Consider the following 17,011-nt stretch of genomic DNA (forward strand, 5'->3'; position numbering starts at 1 on the left):
CCTGCACCGCCATTCAATAGCACCTATGGGGCGAAGGAAATAGGCAACGTTTCGGGAAGGAAATAGGCAACGTTTCGGGACGAAACGTTACCTATTTCCTTCGCTCCATAGATGCTGCTGCACCCGCTGAGTTTCTCCAGCATACCTTCGATTTTACATCGAAACATAGAAAATAGGTGCAGGTGTAGGCCATTCGGCCCTTCGAGCCTGCACCGCCATTCAATATGATCATGGCTGATCATCCAACTCAGTATCCTGTACCTGCCTTCTCTCCATACCCCCTGATCCCTTTAGCCACAAGGGCCACATCTAACTCCCTCTTAAATATAGCCAATGAACTGGCCTCAACTACATTCTGTGGCAGAGAATTCCAGAGATTCACCACTCACTGTGTAAAAAATGTTTTTCTCATCTCAGTCCTAAAAGATTTCCCCTTTATCCTTAAACTGTGACCCCTTGTTCTGGACTACCCCAACATCGGGAACAATCTTCTTGCATCTAGCCTGTCCAACCCCTTAAGAATTCTGTAAGTGTCTATAAGATCCCCCCTCAATCTTCTAAATTCTAGCGAGTACAAGCCGAGTCTATCCAGTCTTTCTTCATATGAAAGTCCTGACATCCCAGGAATCATTCTGGTGAACCTTCTCTGTACTCCCTCTATGGCAAGAATGTCTTTCCTCAGATCAGGAGACCAAAACTGTACGCAATACTCCAGGTGTGGTCTCACCAAGACCCTGTACAACTGCAGTAGGACCTCCCTGCTCCCATACTCAAATCCTTTTGCTATGAATGCTAACATACCATTCGCTTTCTTCACTGCCTGCTGCACCTGCATGCCTACTTTCAATGACTGGTGTACCATGACACCCAGGTCTCGTTGCATCTCCCCCTTTTCCTAATCGGCCACCATTCAGACTTCAGTCTTGTGTAGGAAGGGACTGCAGGTGTTGGTTTACACCGAAGATAGTCACAAAATAATGCAGGAGGAACTCAACGGGTCAGGCAGCATCTCTGGAGAAAAGGAATAGGTGACGTTTCAGGCCAAAACCGTTCTTCAGACTGAGTGTCTCAATCTGAAACATCACCTTGTTCTTTCCCTTGTTCTTTCTTGATAAAATAGGGCATAACATAGAACAGTAGAAGGTTCGTGAGCTATAGGAGTTTTTTTCCGCATAAACGGCCTTTCCATCAGCCCAAGCTTAAGCTGCTGCGGGGTTGTTCGATTGATCAGAAAGATCAGAAAGTTCCAGCGATCGGGACACCAATGAATATTTGGGGAGGTTTGGTTCAACCCAGGTATTCCGTTTAGATCAGGGCTAATGCACATCCCCAAATCTGTACAAACTCTGCCCTAACTATTTCTAACAATGATCTAATAAGAAATAAAGTGCAGATGCTGGTGAAATCGAAGGTAGACACAAAATGCTGGAGCAACTCAGCGGGTCAAGCAGCATCCCTGGAGAGAAGAAATGGGTGACGTTTCGGGTCGAGAGATGCTGCCTGACCCGCTGAGTTACTCCAGCTTTATCTTCAGCATCTGCGGTTCCTTCTGACACGCTCTGCCCCCACAGATTCCCTACCTTCAGTTTCGGACAGGGCGCTGATATCCGGAAGCTTCCATCGCAGCCTCTTCTGTTTGGAGTTCCTTCACAAAGAAAAGCAGGAGGTTAACTTGTGAAGATCTACAAAGGATGAAGATGCCCCTACACGTGCAGCCTGCAGGGGGAGCCGCTGAGCCAGTCTTTAGACTTTAGAGATACAGCGCGGAAACAGGCCCTTCAGCCCACCGAGTCCATGCCAACTAGCAATCAACCCGTACATTAGCACTATCCGACACTTTAAGGGGACAATTTACGATATTTTTTACTGAAGGCAATTAACATACCAACATAGAAACATTGAAATATAGAAAATATAACCATCTAACAATTACAGCACGGAAACAGGCCATCTCGACCCTTCTAGTCCGTGCCGAACACATAATCTCCTCTAGTCCCATCTACCTGCGCTCAGACCATAACCCTCCATTCCTTTCCCGTCCATATAACTATCCAATTTATTTTTAAATGATAAAATCGAACCTGCCTCCACCACCTTCACTGGAAGCTCATTCCACACAGCCACCACTCTCTGAGTAAAGAAGTTCCTCCTCATGTTACCCCTAAACTTCTGTCCCTTAATTCTCAAGTCATGTCCCCTTGTTTGAATCTTCCCTACTCTCAGTGGGAAAAGCTTATCCACGTCAACTCTGTCTATCCCTCTCATCATTTTAAAGACCTCTATCAAGTCCCCCCTTGACCTTCTGCGCTCCAAAGAATAAAGCCCTAACTTGTTCAACCTTTCTCTGTAACTTAGTTGCTGAAACCCAGGCAACATTCTAGTAAATCTCCTCTGTACTCTCACTATTTTGTTGATAGGTGCAGGAGTAGGCCATTCGGCCCTTCGAGCCAGCACCGCCATTCAATATGATCATGGCCGATCATCCAAAATCAGTTCCTGCTTTTTCCCCATATCGCTTGATTCCGTTAGCCCTAAATCATTCATTCAGAACGAAAGCGTGGGAGGAAACTGGGTCACCCGAAGAAAACCCAAGCAGGTCACAGGGAGAACGTGCAAACTCAGCCCAGACAGCGTCTGTAGTCATGATCGAACCCGAGTCTCTGGCGCTGTGAGGCAGCAGCTCTACCTGCTGTGCCACTGTTATCGCTTGCCCGGAGGACCCAGCGGACCGCGGCCTGCAGGGGGAGCGCCGAGCCGTAGTTGCTCGTCCCCCCTGAAGACCAGAGAGCGGGAGGGCGTAGTCGGAGACCGGCGCAACGGGAGAGGAGAGCGATGCCGGTCAGAGAGACGAGGGAACCGGAGTCTGGTTTACCTCGAAGTTGGCCACGGGGTGTGCCCTCGTAAAACGTGGACGGGCGAGGAGAGGGACGTGGGTTTAGTTTAGTTTAGAGATTCAGCGCGGAAAGAGGCCCTTCGGCCCACCGGGTCCGCGCCGACCAGCGATCCCCGCACACTAACACCATCCTACACCCACTAGGGACAATAAGCCAATTAACCTACAAACCTGCACGTCTTTGGAGTGTGGGAGGAAACCGAAGATCTCGGAGAAAACCCACGCAGGTCACGGGGAGAAACGTGCAAACTCCGTACAGACAGCGCCCGTAGTCGGGATCGAACCCGGGTCCCGAGCATTGCATTCGCTGTGAGGCAGCAACTCTCCTGCTGTGCACAACAACTGGAGCAAGTGGCAATGCTCGACTGGACTACTTGGGTGATACTAATTTCACTGCGTGTGTTTGCACTTCGTGCTTGTGGCATTCACCGCCACAGACGGCTGCGGAGGCCTCGTCAATGGGTATTCTTAAGGGGGAGATCGGCAGATATTTTTTAAGGCAGAGACAGATAGATTCTTGATTGGTACGGGTGTCAAGGGATTATGGGGAGAAGGCAGGAGAATGGGGTTGAGAGGGAAAGATAGATCAGCCACGATTGAATGGCGGAGTAGACTTGATGGGGCCGAATGGCCTAATTCTGCCCCGAGAACTTTTATGAAACATGATGGAACATTTGCACCACTGGGAACATTAGGGACAGCAGACAAAGTGTTTAAGAAGGAACTGCAGATGCTGGAAAATCAAAGGTGCTGGAGAAACTCAGCGGGTGCAGCAGCATCTATGGAGCGAAGGAAATAGGCAACGTTTCGGGACGAAACCCTTCCGGGTTTCGGCCCGAAACGTTGCCTATTTCCTTCGCTCCATAGATGCTGCTGCACCCACTGAGTTTCTCCAGCACTTTTGTCTACCCAGGAACAGCAGACACACGAGCGACATGAACATAGATGAATGAAAAGCCTGGCGGTGGGACGCGTGGTGGAGTCGGGGGGGCCTCACCAGGCAGCGGGAGGGTGTGAGTGGATGTTGCGGACGGCTCCCTCCAGGGGCAGCAGGGCGTGGAGGTTGTGGAGCACCATGGAGGCGCTCTCGCCAGCGTAGTGGTAGTCCATCGCCACCTCCGTGCGGGCAGTCTCGCACTTCCAGCGAGCGGCGACCCTCAGCGGGGCGGCTGGGCAGTCGGCCGCAGACACCTGCAAAGACATGCACGGAGCGGTCGTCACCGGCAACGCAAGCCGCGGCCACGACCGTCGCAATTGCCGTCGCCCATCCGTCCCTTCGTGCTAGCGCAGAGTCCCAGAGGCCCAGAAATAGACCCTACATGCCCCGTCCACACTCGTCCCACCTGGCCCATATCCCTCTAAACCTGTCCTATCCACGTACCTGTCAAAATGTTTCTTAAACGTAGCCGGAGTACCTGACTATAGACAATAGACAATAGACAATAGGTGCAGGAGTAGGCCATTCGGCCCTTTGAGCCAGCACTGCCATTCAATGTGATCATGGCTGATCATCCCCAATCAGTACCCCGTTCCTGCCTTCTCCCCATATCCCCCGACTCCGCTATTTTTAAGAGCCCGATCTAGCTCTCTCTTGAAAGCATCCAGAGAACCTGCCTCCGCCGCCCTCTGAGGCAGAAAATACCACAGACTCACCACTCTCTGTGAGAAAAAGTGTTGCCTCGTCTCCGTTCTAAATGGCTTACTCCTTATTCTTAAACGTCGCCCATGCCTTCTCTCCAGAGATGCTGCCTGTCCCACTGACAGATTCTTAATTAGTAAGGGTGTCAGGGATTAGACAATAGACTATAGGTGCAGGAGTAGGCCATTCGGCCCTTCGAGCCAGCACTGCCATTCAATGTGATCATGGCTGATCATCCCCAATCAGTACCCCATTCCTGCCTTCTCCCCATATTCCCTGACTCCGCTATTTTTAAGAGCCCTATCTAGTTCTCTCTTGAAAGCATCCAGAGAACCGGCCTCCACCGCCCTCTGAGCCTGCCTCCACTACCTCTGACAGCAGCTTCAGACAGGGTCTGAAGAAGGGGTTTCGGCCCGAAACGTTGCCAATATCCTTCGCTCCATAGATGCTGCCGCACCCGCTGAGTTTCTCCAGCAAATTTGTCTACCTCTGACAGCAGCCAGCACCGCCATTCAATGTGATCATGGCTGATCATCCACAATCAATGCCACGTTCCTGCCTTCTCCCCATATCCCCCGACTCAGCTATTTTTAAGAGCCCTATCTAGTTCTCTCTCGAAAGCATCCAGAGAACCTGCCTCCACCGCCCACCAGCTACATCTAGTCCCACCTGCCCGCGTTTGGTCCATATCCCTCCAAACCTGTCCTATCCATGTACCTGTCTAACTGGTTCTTAAACGGTTGGGATAGTCCCAGCCTCGACTACCTGCTCTGGCAGCTGGTTCCATGCGCCCACCACCCCTTTGTGTGTGAATGGGCGATCTCCCCAAATTAAAGCGCTGCGTACTGCTGCAGTATTTTCCTTCCCTGTACCTGGTATTTGAGGAGACTAATGTTGAAGTAGGAAGCGTTGGGGTTCTCCGCCGCCTGCTTCTGTAGCTGCGCCGTTAGAGCGGGCATGTTCAACCAGAAATCTTTCACGTAGGAGTCACTCTGTGACAGATCACTGCACAGAGACAAGAATTAGAGGGCAGGCAACGAGACCCGACCCGACATCCCCTCCCCCCTGCTGAAAACAAACCGTCGAACATTCCTCCTGAACTGGGGGGGAAACCCCCCCCCCCCCACACAAAGTGCTGGTGTTTAGTCAGCGGGCCCCGGACCATCTCCTGAGCACATGGATAGGTGACGTTTCAGATCAGGATCCTTCTTCAGACTCGAGGGTTCTTGAAGGTAGACAAAAGTGCTGGAGAAACTCAGCGGGTGCAGCAGCAGCATCTATGGAGCGAAGGAAATAGGCAACGTTTCGGGAAGGAAATAGGCAACGTTTCGGGCCGAAACCCGGAAGGGTTTCGTCCCGAAACGTTGCCTATTTCCTTCGCTCCATAGATGCTGCTGCACCCGCTGAGTTTCTCCAGCACCTTTGATTTTCCAGCATCTGCAGTTCCTTCTTAAACACTTTGTCTGCTGTCCTTAATGTTCCCAGTAGTGCAAATGTTCCATCATGTTTCATAAAAGTTCTCGGGGCAGAATTAGGCCATTCGGCCCCATCAAGTCTACTCCGCCATTCAATCGTGGCTGATCTATCTTTCCCTCTCAACCCCATTCTCCTGCCTTCTCCCCATAAACCCTTGACACCCGTACCAATCAAGAATCTATCTGTCTCTGCCTTAAAAAATATCTGTCGATCTCCCCCTTAAGAATACCCATTGACGAGGCCTCCGCAGCCGTCTGTGGAGATGAAACGTTGCCTATTTCCTTCGCTCCATAGATGCCGCCGCACCCGCTGAGTTTCTCCAGCACTTTTTGTCTATACCTTCGATTTCCCAGCATCTGCAGTTCCTTCTTAAACTCAATGGTTCTCGAGTTCTCAGACTGAAGAAGGGTCCTGACTTGAATCCACCCGTCCATCTATCCATGCTCTCCAGAGATGCTGGCTGGCACCGCTGAGTTACTCCAGCACTTTGTGTCCTTTTTGTGTAAACCACAACCTTGCAGTTCCTTCTTTCTACACTCCAGAAATTGGTATCAACATCCCGATTTCTCGAACGTCCTCAAGTTCCTCAATGTTATTCCATTATGTGTAGACTAAAATTTGTATACGATGTCCAAGCTTCACACACCGTATTCCATCCCAGTAATGTTCAGGAAGTTGTAGACTTAGATATAGAAACATAGAAAATAGGTGCAGGAGTAGGCCATTCGGCCCTTCTTGCCTGCACCACCATTCAATATGATCATGGCTGATCATCCAACTCAGTATCCTGTACCTGCCTTCTCTCCATACCCCCTGATCACTTCAGCCACAAGGGCCACACCTAACTCCCTCTTAAATATAGCCAATGAACTGGCCTCAACTACCTTCTGCGGCAGAGAATTCCAGAGATTCACCCCTCTCTGTGTGAAAAAAGTTTTCCTCATCTTGGTCCTAAAAGATTTCCCCCTTATCCTTAAACTATGATATCCATATAACCATATAACAATTACAGCACGGAAACAGGCCATCTCGGCCCTTCTAGTCCGTGCCGAACACTTATTCTCACCTAGTCCCATATACCTGCGCTCAGACCATAACCCTCCATTCCTTTCCCGTCCATATACCTATCCAATTTATTTTTAAATGATAAAATCGAACCTGCCTCCACCACTTCCACTGGGAGCTCATTCCACACAGCTACCATTCTCTGAGTAAAGAAGTTCCCCCTCATGTTACCCCTAAACTTCTGTCCCTTAATTCTCAAGTCATGTCCTCTTGTTTGAATCTTCCCTACCCTAATGGAAAAAGCTTATCCACGTCAACTCTGTCTATCCCTCTCATCATTTTAAAGACCTCTATCAAGTCCCCCCTTAACCTTCTGCGCTCCAAAGAATAAAGCCCTAACTTGTTCAACCTTTCTCTGTAACTAATCCAAATCTAGCGTTCAACGTTTCACGACACATTCTTTAGACTTTAGAGATACAGCACGGACACAGGCCTTTCTGCCCATCGAGTTAACGCTGACCAGCCATCCCCGCGCACTAGCACTATCCTACACACTAGGGACAATTTTACCAAAACCAATTGGGGGCGGCAACCATGGTAGAGTTGCTGCTTCACAGCGCCAAAGTCCCAGGTTCGATCCTGACCACGGGTGCTGTCTGTACAGGGTTTATAGTCAATGTGACCACGTGTGTTTTCTCCAGGTGCTCTGGTTTCCTCCCACGCTCCTAAGACGTACAGGTTTGTAGGCCAATTGGCTTCTATAAATTGTCCCTAGTGTGTAGATCACCTAGTGTCAGTGTACGGGGTGATCGCTGGTCGGCGTGGACTCGGTGGGCCTGTTGCTCTAAAATCTCTAAAGTCTTCTTCTTCTTGCGTAAAGCCTAAAGTTGGTGGACAACTTGTTCTATTTGATGTTATTTGATTGTGCACGCCGGGTTGATTGCATTCGTTGAAACAGGACGGGCCACGTGAAGGTTGCAATGTCCCACCCCCTTTAAAGTCTAATTAACCTACAAACCTGTGGGTCTTGGGGGAGTGTGGGGAAAATGTGCAAACTCCGTACAGACAGCACCCGTAACCAGGATCCAACACGGGTCTCCGATGTAAAGCAGCAACTGTACCGCTGCGCCACCGCGCCGCTCGTCCCCACCAAGTTCGGGAGCTTTAGCTTCAACGGGGAGGAGGATACTCTATTGTGCTGCTGGCAATGGACCCAGTCATGCAGAGGTCCTTGTGGCCATCTGCACCAGTTCTCACCTGTACAGTAGCTGGGAGTGGGGCAGGAAGTGGCTGATGCGGTTGGCGTTCAGAAGCCTGAAGCTGACCACGGCGGGGGACGGGTTCCCGCTGAAGATCCGTACTATTCCCGCCGGGAAGGACATGGTGACATCCCCCGTCAACTTCACGATGACACTGCGGAAGGAGAAAAAAAACAAAACACTCACCAATCCCCACCAGAGAATGCACGCGTTCACAACTAAACCAGACAACGCATTGAGTTTAGACACAAAGTGCTGGAGTAACTCGAGTGCTGGACACGTCACACAGCCACGTTTCTGGTCAGGACCTTGATTCAGACGTGACCCGACCCACCCGGGTTCCCCTTCGATCATGGCAGCCCTCCTCACTCTCAGTGGCCCGGCTCTCTGGATCTCTCAGTTTCGAGGCAAGCTAAGGGAAGAGATTGCAAAACATACTCGGCTAATAAAGTATTAATTGTGATATTGTGATTATAGTGAAGAAAGCAAATGGCATGTTGGCCTTTATAACACGAGGACTCGAAAATAGGAGCAAAGAGGTCCTTCTGCAGTTGTACAGAGCCCTAGTGAGACCACACCTGGATGGAGTATTGTGTGCAGTTTTGGTCCCCTAATTTGAGGAAGGACATTCTTGCTATTGAGGGAGTGCAGCGTAGGTTTACAAGGTTAATTCCCGGGATGGCGGGACTGTCGTATGCTGAGAGAATGGAGCAGCTGGGCTTGTACACTCTGGAGTTTAGAAGGATGAGAGGGATTCTCATTGAAACATATAAGATTGTTAAGGGCTTGGATACGCTAGAGGCAGGAAACATGTTCCCGATGTTGGGGGAGTCCAGAACCAGGGGCCACAGTTTAAGAATAAGGAATAAGCCATTTAGAACGGAGACGAGGAAACACTTTTTCTCACAGAGTGGCGAGTCCGTGGAATTTTCTGCCTCAGAGGGCGGTGGAGGCAGGTTCTCTGGATGCTTTCAAGAGAGAGCTAGATAGGATTCTTAAAAATAGCGGAGTCAGGGGATATGAGGAGAAGGCAGGAACGGGGTACTGATTGGGGATGATCAGCCATGATCACACTGAATGGCGGTGCTGGCTCGAAGGGCCGAATGGCCTACTCCTGCACCTACTGTCTATTGAGGCAAGCTAAGGGAAGAGATTGAACATTTTTTTCTCCTTCCATCACAGTGAGGAATATGGAGGAGTCACTGTGGTGGATGTTTATGTTAAAATGTGTGTTGTGTGTTCTGTTGCTTTTTCATTTCTATGACTGACTTGGCGAATGAAATTCCTCGTACATCGCAAAACATCCTCGGCTAATAAAGTATTACCGTGACTGTGATTGTGATGTCAGGAGCATTCTACCCGACATACACACACACACACTAGGGACAATTTACCAAAGCCAATTAACCTACTACACTGTGCGCCTTTGGGATGTGGGGGGAAACCGGAGCACCCGGCGAAAACCCACGCAGGTCACGGGGAGAACGTGCAGACTCCGCACAGACAGCACAGGATCGAACCCAGGTCCCTGGCGCTGTGAGGCAGCAACTCCACTGCTGCGCCACCGTGCCGCTCAGAAATTGAACTTGTGATTGTTGGTTTTGGAAAAGGAAAAAGAAAAGCTTGAAAAGGCAGTCCTTGTTCCAGGTCACCTCAAGCAGTGCTTGTTCACACAGACACTTACTTGGTGAAGTCTCCTCCTTTGAAATATGCATCGATACATTCTGTAAAGGCAGCTGCGACAGGCAGGGCTTCATGGCAACCAAACGTCACGGGGCTGGGTCCTCGGGAGATGCCTGTAGGGGGCGGCAAGGCAGCCATTAGTTTAGTTTGGAGATACAGCACGGAAACAGGCCCTTCGGCCCACCGAGTCCGTGCCGACCAGCGATCCCCACCCCCCCATACACTTGCTCTAGATGTTTTCAAGAGAGAGTTAGATATACCTCTTTGAGCTATCGGAATCAAGGGATATGGGGAGAAAGCAGGAACGGGGTACTAATTTTGGATGACCAGCCAATGGTCATATTGAGTGGCGGAGCTGGCTCGAAGGGCCGAATGGCCTACTCCTGCACCTATTTCCTATGTTTCTATCATACACACCAGGAGCAATTAACCTTTCAACCTGCCGGTCTTTGGGATGTGGGAGGAAACCGGAGCACCCGGAGAAAGCCCATGCAGGTCACAGGGAGGTCGTACAGACAGCACCCATAGTCAGGATCGAACCTGGGTCTCTGGTGCTGTGGGGCAGCAACTCTACTGCTGCACCACCGTGCACTGTGCCCTATCCTTGCCCGTGAGGCAGATGGTGCTTGTTTGGTGTCTAGTCTTAAAGACAGCATCGACAAACTGCAGAAGAGCTCTTAGGAGTACTTGGAGCAAAGGACAGCAAAATAGCGGAGTCAGGGGATATGGGGAGAAGGGGGTACTGATTGTGGATGATCAGCCATGATCACATTGAATGGCGGTGCTGGCTCGAAGGGCCGAATGGCCTACTCCTGCACCTATTGTCTATTGTCTATTGACTCTCAGATGAGCGTGCTACGTTTGGCTTTCGCACGGCAGTATCACGGTGTCATCCGAGCGCGATCTCGCGGGTGGAACGGACCAGGGACACGCACTTGCGGCAGGAGTAGTGGCCCGACTCCGTGAGGTCTGTGTTGTAGCCGCTTCATCGGCCAAACTGGAGGCGGCTGCAGACGGACTTTGCGGTGTAGTGGCCGTGGGGCTGACGGACCTGGACTGTAGAGGGGACAAGAGATCAACAGTTCAATCTTCCACTGAACAAAGAAAAACACCGAGTGCTGGAGCATCTCGGGACGACAGATGGCGCAATGGGCTAAGTGTTCGGCTGGCGACCGGAAGGTAGCCGGTTCGAATCCCGCTTGGAGTGCATACTGTCCTTGGGGCAAGACACTTCACCCACCTTTGCCTGTGTGTAAATGTAATGTAATTATGTGAAGCACTTTGGGGTCAATGCAAGTTGACTGAAAATGTGCTATATAAATAAGATTATTATTATTATTATTATATCTCTGGAGAAAAAGGATGTGTGTGACATTCCAGGACAACTTCAAGTTACATTTATTGTCACATGCCACCTGTGTGGGGAAGTTTGTGTTAAAGTCTATCGTGTGTTGTGATCATTTTTTATTCGTATGTGCAGTGAAATTTGGCACAGACGAATAAAAAATGATCACGACACACGATAGACTTTAACATAAACTTCCCCACACAGCGGAATCAAACGTTAGAATAAAGGGGAGGTTATTTAAGACTTGAGGTGAGAGAGTTGTGAATGTATGGAATTCCCTGCCGCAGAGGGCAGTGGAGGCCAAGTCGCTGGATGGATTTAAGAGAGAGTTAGATAGAGCTCTAGGGGCCTAGTGGAGTCAAGGGATATGGGGAGAAGGCAGGCACGGGTTATTGATAGGGGACGATCAGCCATGATCACAATGAAAGGCGGTGCTGGCTCGAAGGGCCGAATGGCCTCCTCCTGCACCTATTGTCTATGTTTCTATGTTTCCCACTGTGAGGGAAGGCACCAAAGTTCAGTCAACCTCCTCTCTGTTGTTCACCTGTGGTCGGGGTCCTCCCGAGCCCCCCCCCCCCCCCCCCCCCCGATGTTCAGGCCCTCTCGCCGGGAATGATGGTCGTGGGGGGGGGGGGGGGGGGGGGGTGGGGGGAGGGGAAGCGCTGGTGGCAAAAAAAGTCCAGGAACAATCAGGGTCATCCTTAGTGTCTTGAAATGGGGTGTTCCACACACCCCCCCCCCCCAGGAAGCGATGAGTGACGGGATTGTTGGTGGGTGTCGGAGTTCGGATGAGGGGGGGGGGGGGATGCAAAGAATAATGAGGGACCTAGCGTGGGGGGGGGGAGGGGCGCCGAGAACCAAGAGCATCCATGATTTCGGGTTACGGGCCGCGTTCGGCCCAGGGGCCGTAGGTTGCCGGCCCCCTGGTCTAGTACCTACCACATCTGCGCTCTCCAGCTGAAGGGGAAGAAGTTTCTTTCTTGAGTGTCGGCGAGGAAGTGCCACCACAGTTGCTTTTCCAACAGAGGCGTCAGCTTGAACATTCGTGGGGCCTGGGGCGGGGGGGGGGACACACACAAAATAAGACACAACGACAGCACAGATTAATTCAACAGTCTGTTTAAGGAGGAACTGCAGATGCTGGAAAATCGAAGGTATGGAGCGAAGGAAATAGGCAACGTTTCGGGACGAAACCCTTCCGGGTTTCGGCCCGAAACGTTGCCTATTTCCGTCAAGGGTTCCAGCCCGAAACGTCGCCTATTTACATAGAAACATAGAAATTAGGTGCAGGAGTAGGCCATTCGGCCCTTCGAGCCTGCACCGCCATTCAATATGATCATGGCTGATCATCAAACTCAGTATCCCGTACCTGCCTTCTCTCCATACCCTCTCATCCCCTTAGCCACATCTAACTCCCTCTTAAATACAGCCAATGAACTGGCCTCGACTACCCTCTGCGGCAGAGAGTTCCAGAGATTCACCACTCTCTGTGTGAAAAAAAGTTCTTCTCATCTCGGTTTTAAAGGATTTCCCCCTTATCCTTAAGCTGTGACCCCTTGTCCTGGACTTCCGCAACATCGGGAGCAATAGTCCTGCATCTAGCCTCTCCAACCCCTTAAGAATTTTGTAAGTTTCTATAAGATCCCCTCTCAATCTCCTAAATTCTAGAGAGTATAAACCAAGTCTATCCAGTCTTTCTTCATAAGACAGACCTGACATCCCAGGAATCAGTCTGGTGAACCTTCTCTGCACTCCCTCTATGGCAATAATGTCCTTCCTCAGATTTGGAGACCAAAACTGTACGCAATTTCCTTCGCTCCATAGATGCTGCCGCACCCGCTGAGTTTCTCCAGCAATTTTGTCCACCCATTTGGAAATACAATGATAGTCCATCTGTTTTGTAGTAAATGCCTACTATTTTCTGTGTGCTTAAGCAAAGCAAGAATTTCATTGTCCTATACAGGGACACATGACAATAAACTCACTTGAACTTGAACTTGAGTTTTTTGCTTTTAGTTTCAGAGATATACAGCGCGGAAACAGGCCCTTCCGCCCAACGTGTCCGCCCCGACCAGAGATCCCCGTACACTAGCACAGTCCAACACACTAGGGACCCCAGTTTACAGAAGCCAATTACGAACCGACGAACCTGTACGTCTTTGGAGGAAGCCGGAGCACCCGGGGGAAACCCACGCAGGTCACGGGGAGAAGGTACAAACCCTTCTTCAGACGCGGACTATGTCGGGCAGAAACCCTTCTTGATGGCACAGTGTAACGGGTGATTTGTTTTTGTATTTAGCTACTTGCCATTGCCCTGGTAGCATCAAGAGTGATTGCCAGGTACTGACTGTGGGCGCAGCGGTGGAGGTGCTGCCTCACAGCGCTACAGATGCGTGTTCGATCCTGACTAGGGGTGCTGTCTGTACGGAGTTTGTACGTTCACCTCGTGACCGCGTGGGTTTTCCGCGCTGTACCTCTAAACCAAACCTGGGTTCGATCCTGACCTCGGATGCTGTCCGTGTGGAGTTTGCACGTTCTTGATGCTTGCAGTTTAAAGGAGGTGAGGAGGAACACCTTTAGTCAGGGGGTAGAAAAGGAGAAAAAGAGATACCTGTAGCGGTTGGAGCGATGGTGGCAGCCAGTGCCTGGAGGCTGAGCGTGGGGAGTTCAACCGTCGCACGAGGTTCTGCCGCTGCCCGGTGCCTGTCGGACGCTGGGTTGCAGCTCCTCTCCGGGCCCAGCTGAGGGTCAGCGGTGGTGAAACCGTCAGCAGACCGCCGGCCGCAGGCGGCGTGAGGGAGAGCCTCGTCGAAGGACGGGGTGAAGCTTCTGCTGAGGGACAGCGAGACGGGTGGCGTGACGGGCTGAGGCGTCCACGGCCTGGACTCGGGGGACGGAGACGAGCCCTCGGTGGTCGGCAGCGACGGGGAGTCCAGGCCGAGGAGAGGGGGGAGGGGGGGGAGAGAGAGGGGGGGAGAGGGGGAGAGAGGGGGAGAGAGAGAGAGAGAGAGAGAGAGGGGGGGAGAGAGAGAAAGAGGGAGAGAGAGGGGGGGGAGGGAGAGAGGGAGAGGGGGGGGGGGGGGGGGGAAGAGGGAGGGAGAGGGAGGTGGGAGGGGAGAGAGGGGGGGGAGAGGGGGAGAGAGAGAGAGAGAGAGAGAGAGAGAGAGAGGGAGGGGGAGAGAGAGAGGAGAGAGAGAGGGGGGAGAGAGGGGGGGGGGAAGGAGGGGGGGGGGAGAGAGGAGAGAGGGAGGAGAGGAGGGGGGGGAGAGGAGGGGGGGAAGGAGAGGGGGGAGAGAGAAGGGGGAGAGAGGGGGAGAGAGGAGGGGGAGGGGGGGGAGAGGAGGGGGGGGGAAGGGAAAGGAGGGAGGGGGGAGAGGAGGGGGGAGGGAGAGAGAGGGGGAGGGAGGAGGGAGGAGGAGGGGGGAGGGGGAGAGAGGGGAGGGGGAGGGAGGGGGGAGAGGAGGGGGGGAGAGAGGGGGAGAGGAGGGGGGTGAAGGAGAGGAGGGAGAGGGAGGGGAGGGAGGAGGGGGGGGGAAGGAGAGAGGGGGAGAGGGATGGGGGGGCAGAGGGGGGGGAGAGAGAGGAGGGGGGAGAGAGGGAGGGAGAAGGGGGAGAGGGGAGGGGGGGGAGAGGAGAGGGGGGGAGAGGGGAGAGGCGGGGGAGAGGGGAGGGGAGGGGGGGGGGGAGAGGAGGGGGGGAGGGGAGGGGGAGAGAGAGGGGGAAAGAGAGAGAGGGGAGAGGGGGGGAGAGGGAGAGAGAGAGAGAGAGAGAGAGAGAGAGAGAGAGAGGGGGGGAGAGGGGAGAGAGAGAGAGGGGGGGAGGGGGAGGAGAGAGAGGGGGGGGAGGGGAGAGAAAGAAAAAGAGGAGAAGGAGGAGTGATTTTAGTGAGGGCAGGGAGAATGGAATTTCCAACAAGATGGACCTTAAGGTTATAAGTTATAGGAGCAGAATTAGACCATTCGGCCCATCGAGCCTACTCCGACATTCAATCATGGCTGACAAACAAGCAACAAGCAACAGCAGATGCCTGTTAATACACAAAAGTGCTGGGGGAACTCTGCAGGTCAGGCAGCATCTCTGGGGAACGTGGAAAAGGTGACGTTTCATAAGATCACGAGAGATAGGAGTAGAATTATGCCATTCGGCCCACTCCGCCGTTCAATCACGGCTGATCTATCTCTCCCTCCTCACCCCCATTCTCCTGCCTTCTCCCCATAACCCCTGACACCCGAACTAATCAAGAATCTATCTAATTCTGCCTTAAATATATCCACTGACTTGGCCTCCACAGACTTCTGCGGCAAAGAATTCGATTTTGTGGATTCGATTCGAGACTCATCTCCAGACACTCGGTCTGGGACTTGGACTGGGACTGGAATCCAGGTGTGCCGGCCCCTGATTTATTTAGATGTCAGATTCGCAGGTACCTCCCCTCCCTCTTGCTTCTAATGCTCTCACTGTCTCAATCTACTGCCTTACAGCGCCAGAGACCCGGGTTCGATCCTGGCTACGGGTGCTTGTCCGTATGGAGTTTGTACGTTCTCCCCGTGACCTGCGTGGGTTTTCTCCGAGATCTTCGGTTTCCTCCCACACTCCAAAGACGTACAGATTTGTGGGTTAATTGGCTTGGTGTAAATGTAAACTGCCCCTTGTGTGTGTAGGATCGCGTGAATGTGCGGGGATCGCTGGTTGGCGTGGAGTCAATGGGCCGAAGGGCCTGTTTCCGTGCTGCATCTCTAAACTGAACTAAACTATCAATCAATGATTGTAGGTCAATTCTCGTGGTATAAATGTAAATTGTCCCAAGTGTGTGTACTTTCAAGAGAGAGCGGAGTCGGGAGATATGGGGAGAAGGCAGGAACTGATCGGGGATTATCAGCCATGATCACATTGAATGGCAGCGCTGGCTCGAAGGGCCGAATGGCCTCTACTCCTGCACCTATTGTCTATTGAACACGACAGCCGATTGGAACAATGCCCTTTACCTGGGAGATTGAACTTGTCGAACATGGCTTCTGCTGATGCCCCGAACAGTGGGTCCAGAAAGCTGATGCCGTTCTGGGAGATGGCGGGCCTGCTGCGGAGACAAAAAACCACAACAATAACTAAATACCTGAGGTCAAATAGATCTGGGAGTTCCAGCACAACTGTGAGGATGAACCTTCACTAAATTGGAAATGGTGATCAACCTTCAATCATTGGAAGTTTAGGGAGGTTGTGAGGGGAGAGAATGCAGCGACTATTGCAATGATCAAGAGGCATTTGGACAGGTACATGGTCAGGACAGGTTTAGAAGGATACGAGTCAAACGCAGGTAGGTGGGACTAGTGTGGAAGGGACATGTTGGTCGGAGTAGGCAAGTTGGGCCGAAGGGCCTGTTTCCACGCTGTGTGACTCTTATGAGAAGGAAAAGGAACGGAGAAGAAAGAGGAGAAGATGGATTGGGGGTGTGGGGGCAACAGGCCCGGCTCGCTCGGCTGGCAACCAGTAGAGGGAGCCACCGGGCCCGGCTCCCGCTCGTCCCCGAGATGATCTAGGCGGGGGCTACGGCTGGAGGCCCCGTTGCCAGGACAACGGGCCCTTAGGGCCTGCTGCGGCTTGCACTTTGGTAAAGGCATCAAAACCTGGTGACTCTTGTACGCGGTCTCAGTGGGCTATTCCTATATACTTCCTACTCAATCTGGGATTGTGTTTATGTGTAGTCATAA

At 52.1% G+C, this 17,011-nt stretch overlaps 1 protein-coding gene across 1 annotated transcript in view; it reads right to left on the bottom strand.

Annotated features, from left to right (window-relative positions):
- The window catches only part of LOC129710928 (F-BAR domain only protein 2-like), a 68,822-nt gene that overhangs the window by 2,821 nt on the left and 48,990 nt on the right, over nt 1-17,011 (bottom strand). The window contains exons 17-25 of the mRNA XM_055658235.1: nt 16,289-16,380; nt 13,915-14,247; nt 12,243-12,355; nt 10,891-11,011; nt 9,957-10,068; nt 8,271-8,426; nt 5,405-5,537; nt 3,891-4,084; nt 1,581-1,645 (exon numbers count right to left, since the gene is read on the bottom strand). Coding sequence (XP_055514210.1) covers nt 1,581-1,645; nt 3,891-4,084; nt 5,405-5,537; nt 8,271-8,426; nt 9,957-10,068; nt 10,891-11,011; nt 12,243-12,355; nt 13,915-14,247; nt 16,289-16,380 — 1,319 coding nt within the window. The remainder of the gene's footprint in view (nt 1-1,580; nt 1,646-3,890; nt 4,085-5,404; nt 5,538-8,270; nt 8,427-9,956; nt 10,069-10,890; nt 11,012-12,242; nt 12,356-13,914; nt 14,248-16,288; nt 16,381-17,011) is intronic.

Source organism: Leucoraja erinacea, chromosome 29, assembly GCF_028641065.1.
Source record: "Leucoraja erinacea ecotype New England chromosome 29, Leri_hhj_1, whole genome shotgun sequence".
Lineage (NCBI taxonomy): Eukaryota > Metazoa > Chordata > Chondrichthyes > Rajiformes > Rajidae > Leucoraja > Leucoraja erinaceus.